This window comes from Hyposmocoma kahamanoa, unplaced genomic scaffold (assembly GCF_003589595.1).
Source record: "Hyposmocoma kahamanoa isolate Upper Pololo Valley unplaced genomic scaffold, ASM358959v1 66, whole genome shotgun sequence".
Taxonomy (NCBI): Eukaryota; Metazoa; Arthropoda; class Insecta; order Lepidoptera; family Cosmopterigidae; genus Hyposmocoma; species Hyposmocoma kahamanoa.
Genome location: NW_020653854.1, coordinates 4,397,274 through 4,409,537, shown reverse-complemented (window position 1 = coordinate 4,409,537; position 12,264 = coordinate 4,397,274). Strand labels below are relative to the sequence as shown.

Below are 12,264 nucleotides of genomic sequence, written 5' to 3'. Positions count from 1 at the left end.
CTTTATTGGGGCCCCGTTTTGTATCATTTCAGTATTATTAATAATTGTATTTTTAATGTGTTCATATACTGTAACTATACCTTATTAAGAGAAATAAAGCATATTGTATTGTATTGTATTGCATTGTATATTGTATTATACAGTTTTGATAAAGCCGTGATAAAAGCACTTTTGATGTATGATAACCAGGGCTCCGAAAAATAAGCAGTATAGTCTACAAAATATGTACATGTAATATGGGCAAAAAATCATAAAATATGGAAAAAAAATGTAACTTTTTTACTAAAAAAAACCGACTTCAAAAGTTCGCTTATCGGCTTTTTCCGATTTCAGTGGGAACCCCTCATCCGATTCTGATTTCTTGGTGACAATGGGACTGTTACGGACTATTTTGTACATTTTGTATTTTCTTTTCTGGTTGTCATGGTAACGGTGATTTGTTGATTACACGTATTGTCTCAAGTGAAACGTCGACTTTTATTTACAGAAAATAATTAGTAATTTGTGATAGTCGAAACGAGCCTCAGGGACCACCTCGAGAGTATACTCTTTCAAACAAAATAAATTCTTTTCAAAATCGGTGCACAATTGACGGAGAAATTGGAGAATACACGGACATGCCTATACATTTTGAGAATTTCCTTCGATTTTCTTTGGATTCTCTCATTAGATTCTGACTTGGCGACAATGGGACCAAGACGAAAGTGCACCCTTTCACACAAAAAAAGAATTTTCAAAATCGGTCCGCAATTGACGGAAACATCTGAAAACATAACCTCCTCCGGTTTTTGAAGTCCGTTAAAAACAACTGTCACATAAACTGCGCTTTATTACAAAAAAATCAACAAAATTTATTCCACTTCAATCTAATTTTCGTTACAACACACAGTTACATGTTTGTTTTTTCGAAATTAAAATTTTGTAATGTAAATTTTGAACAACAGTTTGTACTGGCTGAATGATCTTTCGACGTCACAGGATGTGACTGGAGAAAACTTCAATTTTCACAAATCCGCAAGTAGGTCACGTCTAGGTTATCTTCTAATCTTCCGCATAGTACACTTCTTTTTTAGTCTATTAAAACCTTTATTTTTTCAAGAGCGCACGCACTTTTATTTTTTCTATTAAATAAAATATCATGTAATATTGAAAATATGGATTATTGGAAGTTTCGTGTAGAAATATGGTCTAAACCTGTAAAAATGGAAAAATATGGAAAATATAAGTTACTTTTTTGTATTCTAAATATCATTATTTATGTAGAAAACAAATTAAAGAACGTCAGTTATTGAACTCAAAAATATATAATACATAATTAATCTGGGGCCCTAATGATAACAATACACGTGGTTTTATTACAATGCAACAGTACGAAGTCTATATTAACATTCTGCCACATTCAAAGTAAATGTAATGTGTCAATTTGAAAGTCGAATTGATAGCGACATTCTGACACATATGTCGAGCATTGGTGGTAGATTTAATGTCGATTATGAGTTTTTGGGAATACCAGCAGTTTGCGATCGACATCTGTTGTTTTTTTTAATTTCTCTACTGTGACATATCCTCTGTTACACCTTACGTTTTCCTTAAAAAGGGCCAAGTGAAATATAGTGACGTTACTCTGTCGTCATATAGATTTCCCGTATTAGTCATTACGTAGATGATAGCCACACACAGAGCTTCCCAGAACTATGTTACTAAATTCGTCTTCCTGTTAGCTTCTCCTACTTCTATATTTAACTATGTATGATTTATCAATGATAATGTTGAATTAATTTTTGTCATGTCCGAAGAAGGATGCGGCCATTGACTAGGCAAGCATATTTTACTACACGGAAAGATTCACGCGGTTTTTGCGTGTGTAAAGAACAGTGTACATCGGCAATTTTACGTGCCTTTGAAAGAGATTTAGGTCGAATCGAATGCAGGTGCATTCCTATTTTATCGTGTTTCTCAAGCGCTTCATTATGGTTATTTATTATCTTTAAATTTAGAATTCTTTAAATTGTAGTCGTTATTTCACATTGTCCTTAATCATCTCTAAGTTTACAATAAAATGATCTAAATTCCAACGTTCGAAGAAATTAAGAATTCAGACGCGGAAAACTCACGTGTGGTTATTTCATTGACATCGCAAACCGCAAATTACGAGGTATTCCAATGTGAATGTACCCTAAATCACAAAAATATATAACGGCCGGGTGCGCGAGCGCATTCAATGCCACGGACGCGTACTACCGGTCCAGTCAAGCGCGACAACTTGTCCCGAGCGGACGTGCGAAATATTCTAATAGTGACAACATTTACCGGTTCTATTAAATAGTTTTAACTATTGAGTACTGAGTGACGTAATTATAGCCTTCGTTCTATTTTCGAAGCTTTTCGTTGTATACTTATTTACAAGGTGTGTATTATTTTTGTTAATGTGATATTAAACAGATGTTAAATTTGGTAATGGTAAGAAAATCAGGTTAAAAACGATATTGTAGTACATACTGTATCTGTATTATTTTTAAACTTGTTTTCTTTATTATACTTTTTATGCAAAAAAGAGAAAAAGTGTTATGAGGAAAATAAGTGGGACAGAACAGGTTATTGCACGGCATGTGTTATGGAATGCCATAATGCGTGTGTGTTCAAATTGAATGTTCAATTCTCGATTATTAGTTGATATGGTAGCAAGTCTCTAATGTTTTAAGAATGCATAATACATATAGTCTACGATCTCGGTAGCTTAACGGTTTATATTATGGGCGCTGGATACGGAGGCCCCGGATTCGATTCCCTGTACGACGAATTTGGGAAAAGTTACACAATTTACAATTCTCAGGCGTTCAAATTGTGATTTATTCTTGTTTATAAGTATAAGTTAGAAAAATATGATGTGTTTATATTGCAACGTTATGTTTACAATACCAAAACTAATATAAACACATTAATGTGTTTTGTATAAAAAAAAATCTTGAGTGTTTTCGTAAAACTAATGGCGGATGATTGCGAATTTTTCCTCAAATCAAGTGATATCGATAAAAACCTGTATGCAACAAACCGGCTTGAAGTGAGAGACTCAATTTGTAATTTTAATTGACCTAAGAACCATTTGCTAATAATTATGAGGTGATTTATTAATTATTAAGTGCATTCTTTAAGTTTGACATTAGATATCAATTATAGACAGAATAGGGCTTCTTCTTCCTGTTCTTAACCCACGCTAGGTAGAGTCGGTACAAAATGTGTTTTTCCTCGACTTTCCCCTATCAGTCGTCATTTACATTCTCGCTCCTTTCTTATCCATGTCATCTTTCACACAATCCATCCATCTGTTCTTTGGCCTTCCTTATATTCCTCCATCTTATCGTCACATGACATTCTTCCCTCCGCATGACATGTCCATTCGACTCTAACCTATTTATTACTCTTCATCTTTTCCGTCACTGGCGCCACTTTCAAACTTCCCTTTTATAGACAGAATAGGACTGCTATCTAAGTTACTAGTACAACAAATGGGGGCTATGTTGAGCAAGTGGCCATCTGAGCAATAAACGGTATTATTCAGGATTATTTGTAAAAATATATATTAGCAACCTCGCAGGACCTCATCAGTAAAAGTTGCCATTTATTTAACTTTTAGTAATTACTAATTAATGATGAATTCGTCAGAATTCACTTTCGAACGGAATTGAAAAGAATATTAAATAGATCGCTTTAAACTGTGATAACTCTGTGCGTACGGTGCAAAACGAAGGATCGGGGTGGGGGTCGTAGACGAAAACGCTTTAACATTTGTACTTACAACCTTACTATATACAAATACAGATATAAAAAGTGTCAAATAGTGCAGCAAAAACTTAAAAGTTTATTATTGGTAAAATTATTAAGTTCTGTAAAAAGTTATGGAAAAATGTTGTTGCTTATGATGTTAATATACAGCCCTGTGAGGTTGTTGAAAGGCAACAATGTCCTTAAGTTCGATAATAAATTGTATGTGAACATTAAATACGTCACAAGTAACAATTGTGTTATTTGTGACGTGTTTGGTAGGTAGTTTAATCTATTGTATTGACAAAGAAACAGTCATTGCATTATGAGACACTAATATGATATGCCATTAAAGTTTACAAGTTTCCTGTTTATGCTTGTTGCGTTAGGTATTAGTGAAACAGGGCATTAGCGAAAATGTAGACTAAAGTTCTTAGGTTATTGTCAGTGCTACTTGTTGGAAATAAAAGTAGTTGATATAGTCAACCGTGACCCGTGACCACGCAGACACAGACGCGCAACAATTATTTCATCTCCAATGTGTAGACTAAATGTTAATATAAAAAAACTTCAAGGATACTTAGACGTCGCATCAGGTTTATCTTTATTCCAATCGCCCAATTTTCAAGTTGATAGCCCGTTCCAAACGAGTCGTTTCTTATAAATAATCGAAGATCCCCAATTTTGTTCCAGATGAAAACGTACACAATAATTTTCGGAGTTCTCATGTGCTTAGCGGCAAGTAACGCTAGGAACCTCGAACGTCGTGACATTGCCAGCGATGTCGAAGATCATGTAAACACTGTAAGAAGAGCGAGAGAACACGCCCCAAGTCAAAGACATAAGAGACGAAGCTGGCAGACCAACTACGGATACGATTATCCTCAACCACCAATGCCGTTTTATCAAGACAGAAGAGACTATGAACAGCAGAGCCACCAAGATATTATTCCTCAAATTTGGAGGTTACTAGACGAGATATCATCTTTTGTACGACGACCCCCTATTTCTTCGCCACCTCAACCTGTCTACATTCCTTATGCTGTACCTTATCCTGTTGCGCAAGCTTGTAATTGCGATACCCAGACAGGGCCCAGGGATGACAAGAACATCACCTTTAACACAAGAATTAAGGATATGGAACCTGAGCAGAATTGGGGACTTGTGGATTCCAATGAGGGTATTATTGACGATGACGAAGGGGATGGATCTAGGCCAATTTCTTTCGCTCCTGTGATGCCGAAGCGTCCTTCAAAGAGGCCTGCGGTTCAAGTTGAGCATGGAAGCATACAATCTGGGATTGCAGCAGGATCAGCAGCGGTAAGTTCGGTTTCGTACACGGTGGACATCGAGGATAACACACCTGAGCTACTCTCATGAAGTGTGTCTTTTCGAGTTTTTTTTTTGTACATATTTAGTTTACTCACATCATGAACAGACTAGCCTGAGCTAAAGTTTCAGACCAATTTATTTACTCTTTTGGAGATTTTGCATAATTCTTCCACAAAAAATAAGGAATACTTTTTGTGATTGTAAATTAGCAAAAGGGAGATCGCGATATGTTTGTTTGCCGGTGAGTTCAATATGATCAAATATTTGAACACTGATCTACTTAAAACTCAATGTCAAACAACGTTAATAGCAAAACTCGTTTCAACAAAATACTTGGAATTTCCTACCGAGAAATATCCTTTTTACTTCCAAATTTCTCGTTTAGATGACTATTTAAAATTCATTGCCGATAGTTATCGAGAAGGAAGGTCGCATAGCACAACAATAACATTGGTCTTTGGAGTTCTTCCATTAGGCCAGTATTATACGTCTAAAATGCGGTTATAAAGTATCACGTCATACGTAAACAAGTCATAATATTTATGAGCTCGTAAAATGTTTAATGGTTCAACGTTCAGTACTCATTCCTATATCCATTACCATCTATGAACTTACAGCTTAGACGTCAATAATTTTCGAAGGAATGATTAAAACCTTCCGACGCAAAACTTGAAAACACAGTTACCTAACATAAAATCGACACTTGGATTGGACTTAAAAACTAGAATGAAGGAATTCTCATTTTTGAAAGTTATACCTAGAATCGAATGAATAACGATAAATATGTACACAAATAAGATCACCTCTATGTGTTTGTGCCAAATACCTCAAACAAATGAAGTGACTTACATTACTTTGTAATTTTCAGCCTACAACACAATCCCCTAACTCCGGCCAAGGTCGAGCTCCTAGTATGTGCGACATCTTCTCTCTATCCTGCTGCAGCGGTACTCCACAACAGCAAAGACAATGTTTTACAAATGTCGGTTGCGCCATGTCCTACAATAACGGAAAGGCGTGCGAACACGACAGAGTCTTAGCCATTCTCAACGCTTACAGCCAAGCATATTCGCCCGTCAATTGATGCAGTAAGATCTGTTATATTATTATCAGTATTCTCTTAATTCACCTATGATTGTAAGTACAATGGAACGTTATAAGGCAAAGCATTTTGTATTGCGAATTGTGTTTTTTAATTGTAACCAATTTTTTATTGGACCTCTGCTAGATGAATGAATTAAGTTTGTAATTGTGAGTTCGAAGTTCTAAAATTATCTTAAAAGAAGTATCATTTCCATAAAACCCTGTCAACAACGGGTGGTAATCTATAGAACCCATTCGTGTACTTCTCTGTGACCGTTTTAAAGATAATTAAAGTAAGATTGAATCAGTTTCTGAAGATTTTCTATCTGCTTGCAGAGGCGTACTTTTCTTGTCGAATACCGTCGACTACAACGAAAAGGTATACCTCTTAGTGTTTATAAAATTTGTGTATAATTTATATTTTGTAGTATGTACTTAACTACTTTAACAATTCTGAAATATGTTACTACAAAGGCAAAGTATACTAAGTTTCTGTAAACACGACACTTCTTGTATATACTGGGTACACAACATTGGTACGACCTCTACAAGATATTTACACGTTGTCGAGTCTTCAACAATTACTGTCTATATATTGAATGTGGTTATACGTATATCGGTGTTGTTATGTGAAGTAGCAATTTGGTTAAAGCCAATAATGGCTCTGCTAGACCGTGGTTTGTTTGTAAAGGACTATAAAAGCTTTTGTTATTAGGGTTGTAACGATCTACCGAAAAGGTATTTGGTGTACAACGAAATACGAAGTGTTATTTTTCTGATTCGTGCCCTCTACACGTTGGAACAATTCGATTTTAATGCAAATTGTCTTTTGCGTACAGTCAACAACAACTTCGGTCTATCATTTCTGTCATGTCGTCCTTTAAAACGTTCATGAACGTAGCATAGAATTTTGATGAAAACCATTTGCATCATAATGAACTTCCGAACCAAATAATGTAAATAAGGATGTTGATAAACAATGACGTGCCAACTAACATGTTCATATTTTTTCGTGGATTGGTTTTTGGATTTACATAATTTTTTTTAATATTTGGAGGTTTCCGGTCACTTAGTTTATGTTTGTAAAATGAGACGAGATGACATGCTAAAATTTGGCACTAAAACCTCAATTTTCGAGTTTTTGTAGGTTAACACGATATTGCTTACTAGCATCCTTTTTTCCATTAGAATTTTAGGTTACATCTATTCGTAAAGAATTTGTACGATTTTTCCTGAAAACTGCCCGATAAGTTTCCTGGTAATTTAAATACAAATCGCCCCATGTTAACTGATCGTAACTAGTGTTAGACAAGTTTTCAGGGCCACGCAAGTTTGATTACATTCACCTTGAGCAGTCCTTGTTCTATACATACGGCTGCTTTTCAAGAACATTGGCTCAAACCAAAATAGTTCATGTTAGTTTTATAAAACAGCTGCAATCAGAACGTGATAAATGTTATTGTAAAAAGAAAGATCGAGCTATTTATTGGTTAAAATATATTTGCACGTTAGATATGCTTCAGCTGTTTCTAAATAATTACTTATTTTGCGATGGGCTACTGTTAATAATAAAAAAGGTATAAACAACATTCACTTTTCAAAGCTGTATACATAGTATTATAAGACATGTAAGGTAACTCGACAGAAACGTAGCGGCGCGTCTTGTATGTGTGTACGTTTGCCGCGCGCCGTGCAGGGACGCACACATTCGCAATGTAATGAAAGGCGGGTGAGACGACCGCGCTATGCAATGTCAATGCATCACGAGATTATACTAATGTGTGCGTTCGTACACGGCATACGGCGGGAACACACACAAGCCACATTGTTCTAGTATACTATAATAAGTTTGTTGGTCGGAATCATTTACGACAAAAGTGTCGAATACGACAGTTAGCGGGGAGCGATAAGTCTCGTTGTTTAGTTAAATAATTTACAGTATATGTTTTTTAACTATTTAGTATATCTATTATAATGTTTCGTGCCATTTTTGTAGTAGAATTTCTAAATCAAGAATTTTGTCTTTGTTTTTTATAATTTAACTATTCCTATTGATTGCAAAACTTAGCTTTAAAGTGTTAGTTTGGTGTCCTGTTAAATAAAAAAAATTAAATTTATTTACAGTTTATTCTTAACCTTTTAAGTAATAAATTATAACCACTATACCTTTTGTAGTAAATTACTTATTTGAATATTTTGTAGGTATATACTTACATACAGTGTGATTTGTAAAATACTAACATCTCACAGGACTCTATTACTAACATCATACAACAACTTTTGTTCCATGACTTTTTATAATCCATCAGATTTTGCTTTCATATAAAAATAACATTTAAATATCGAAGTAATTAATAGATTCAGGCGTTACTTCTCTAAACATTCATAACTCTGGGGTCGCACAAAAACTGAAAAGTTTATTTTTGGTAAAATTATTATGTTTGTAAAAAGTCATGGAAAAAAATTTGTTTATGATATTAGTAATATAGGTTGATAGTAATTTACCAATACCATAGTAGTACCAAAAAAAATAGTACCAAAGATGCTGTATAATAGATCACTTGTATAAATTTACTCAAATACTTAAAAATCAGAGAAACAGTTTAAAAAGCAATACTATCAATTTAATAATACAATGTTTTATGATTCAAAGTAAATTCTATGAGATTTAAATTAAACTTCAGTTAATGGCAGCTAACGCTTACGTTCCTAGTCTATAGTTATTAATAACTTTTTTATAAGCAATGAGAACAATAATAAAGTAACAGAAAGAAAATGCGTTTTTTTAACAAGTAACGGAGAGCTTGTAACACAAGTTTGAGATTCCTTCCAAGTGAAGCAGTGGCAACTAAAAAATCAGAAAACATTAAAAAAAAAAACAGAAGAATATTATATGCTCTTGATTGTTTTTTCAAAACGATTGTTGGATTGAGATATAGGTGCACCACAATATCATTATAAATGGGGAAATAGATTGTAAAAAACTGATCCGAACGAGTCGTCCACCTGATGGTAAGCGACAACGCCTGTCCATTGCTGCAATGCCACTCAGAGATTTAAATTCCAAAGATGCCAGTCACAATGAGAAAAAAGTTGCCAAGTCACATGTGCATGCAATTTCACCAGCACCCTTACCACTTGGCGACAGAAATTGGTAAGGTGGCAGTACTTCCCTGGACGAATTCTTTCACTCACGCTCTAATGCTACTTAGACTCAATACCATACATAAGTGTAGGAACCAGTACAGTTATAGATTATGGATGAAATATTCTGCTCCAGATACCCTAAGTCTTTTGAAAGCCTCTCCCGCAGATTTTAGGATTGTTATACTTATTTTCAGATTAAAAATGTTAATCATAATCCTAGCTTACATACCCAGCATAATTTTCATTCCTGAACAATGAAACAGATAGACAGTAAACTAGGAAAAGATTTTACACAAAATTCCCAGAAAGTTTATCAGTGCTGGATATTAACGGTGTGTAATTTATTTAAAATATTAGCTTTTAACATCGAGTATATAAACAGAAATAGAGACGAAATAAGGGCCATATATTCCTGGTAACACATTAGCGATACAGCTCTTTTATATATGAACTCTCGTTTGCACTGAAATATCGATAGGACAACTACTGACCTGTGTATACGTCTTCGGTGGTGTGGAAAAAACAGCAAAACATCTAATTACAAAACAAACGGAATCACATTTCATCGGTAATTAAATATTGAATATGTAATTTTGCAATTTTCGAACATTATAGCAAACCTCAAGTTAACTGGTCGATTTGAAGTGAAACAGTTGACGACACCCGTCAATTGTTTCGAACTCGGACTAGCCAATCGGAGCGCAGTTGTCACAGTAATGATATGGCAGAATAGTTTTTAAACAAATTAATTGACATTTCGTCTCTGTTTCTGGTTATATACTCGATGGCTTTTAATAAATGTTGCAGTTACTTAATTGTTTTTTCTTTCTTAATTGCTATGAGTATATTATGGTTTGTTGTATAAGAAAGTTTTGTATAAATATCAAATTCAGACGACTGGCTGTGCACGGGGTTGCTGGTTCTTACACTTATGTATGGTAGTGAATGTTGGGTTTGGCAGAAGAAGCACGAAAGTAGAATTAATGCAGTAGAAATGAGTGCTTCGAGAAGTATGGCTGGAGTGACTCTGATGGATAAATTACGGAGCAGCGTTATAAGAGAGCATTGCCGCGTGGAAGAAGATGTAGTGACAAAGATAGAGAAAGGGATGCTTAGATGGTTCGGACATGTAGAGAGAATGAGTTGAAGAAGATTGACGAAACAGATTTGTAAGGCGAGTGTGATCGGACAAGTTGGTATAGGCCGACCAAGACGAACTTACCATGACCAAATTGAGATCATCCTAAAGAAGGGCCAGGTCAAGAGCACCCTTAACCGACGAGCATGTACGACAGCACTGATGCGTGTTAATTAGGCGAAAGATGTGTGTAGGGACCGTAGCAAGTGGAAGACTGTTGTTTCTGCCTACCCCGATGGGAAAAAGGCGTGAGGTATATATACGTACGTATCAAATTCAGAGTATTAAGGCTTAGGACTTTTTCTATCTTTGGATAGATTTTACCAACCTTAACACATTTCGTCATCTTTGGATACATTTTACCAACTGTGATACATTTTACCATCTAAAAAAGATTTGTTTACTTAATTTTGTACATTGACTATAATTTTACTCAGCATTGATTTCTTAAAGAAACGAAACTTCCTTGAAATTAACTTAGAGTTTTCACTTTGATCACCCTCCTCCTGATTACGTCATAACATTTTAACTACTTTGATATATTTTACCAGCTTTGGCAAGTTTCACAATTTTAGATGCCTTTCACCATTTTTGATACTTTTTACTTTCTTTAATACATTTTATTTCATCCTATTAAATATTTAATTTTTATATACATATCTATCTGTCGTTTATGTTAGTTAGCACATCTTCGTAAAAATATTTAAGGATATTTTCACATCGATCACTACGTCAACTCCTTGTTGGTATGACAAATTTTTATTAATATTAATAATAATCATTGTAATCCAGTTTAACAACTGCATTATATCTAAGACTAATCATATTATTTATTGAGGCGTGGAAATTATGCTAGCACTTAACTAAATAGCAGCGAGATGACAGTGCACCGTATGAGAAAGTGGTAAGTACGAGTATGTACGGGTTTTACCGAACAAAGTGGATCAATGTGTCATCCATTGTACAAATTTAATGCAAACTAACCATGTCACAGTGAGTCAGAATCACGTTAAGCATTGTAGAGTTCTCGAGCTGTTGAGAATGTCAGGCACGGTGCTTTTTACACTTGAATGGTACAGGTTGATAAACTTAGGTCTATAGGAGGTACTATCGATAAAGTTAACGCGCCACCTTAGCGGTATTTTTTGCTTGCAGGCCACGGCAAACCAGTAGCGGCGAACCGATGGCATTTACGATATAGATCATAGGAAATGAAACTATTATTCCGGATCTAAATCGCGTATACTTTTTTTTTTTCAAATAAAATAATATTTCGGGCCCTTTAAAGATTCCAGGTCACGGTTGACGTCGGTTCGGTAGATAGATCCAAAAGGAATTGTTTCATTTCCTATGTGTGACAATCGCGAAAATCTAAGAACTCGAGATAGATCATATTTTTGATATAGGTCAAAACCTATAGCAAAAACATTTGCTGTTTTTACCACACCACCGAATGGACCAGCCCCCCTATTGTTAGAGATATTATCTTTATTACAATAAATGCAGAATATTTTTGGAATATACGGAGACGTACAAACAGGTCAGTTGCTGGCGTTGTACTATTTTAGCTTTCTAATTTGTGATTTCAGTGCAAACGAGAGTTGATATTTAAAAGTGATATAAGGCCCATTTGCCTGATTAATTGCCAGGGATGGATGTCCCTTATTTCGTCTCTATTTCTGGTTAATACTCGATGCTGTAGCGACTTTCTGTTAAAAACAGGCTTCTACTGATCTCTCTTTAAAATAACCAGCCTATAAAGTGACTGTTGATCATTCAGTCATTCGCATTCCTTTCTAAAA

The 12,264-nt window shown here is 34.8% G+C and overlaps 2 protein-coding genes across 2 annotated transcripts in view; one reads left to right on the top strand and one right to left on the bottom strand.

The window, feature by feature from the left end:
* Positions 1–12,264, bottom strand: part of LOC113231792 — a 406,442-nt gene that overhangs the window by 181,886 nt on the left and 212,292 nt on the right. The gene's annotated exons all lie outside the window — the stretch shown is intronic.
* Positions 2,227–6,400, top strand: LOC113231791. Its single transcript, XM_026466323.1, has 3 exons — positions 2,227–2,407; positions 4,456–5,082; positions 5,963–6,400. Exons 2-3 carry the CDS (start codon positions 4,456–4,458, stop codon positions 6,176–6,178), a joined length of 843 nt encoding a protein of 280 aa, XP_026322108.1. The 5' UTR covers positions 2,227–2,407; the 3' UTR covers positions 6,179–6,400.

Bases quoted from the DNA above. Each gene is read 5' to 3' on its own strand.
- LOC113231791 (XM_026466323.1), top strand. From the start codon at position 4,456: ATGAAAACGTACACAATAATTTTCGGAGTTCTCATGTGCTTAGCGGCA. The intron at 5,083-5,962 runs GTAAGTTCGGTT...TGTAATTTTCAG, and splicing joins TTGCAGCAGGATCAGCAGCG to CCTACAACACAATCCCCTAA.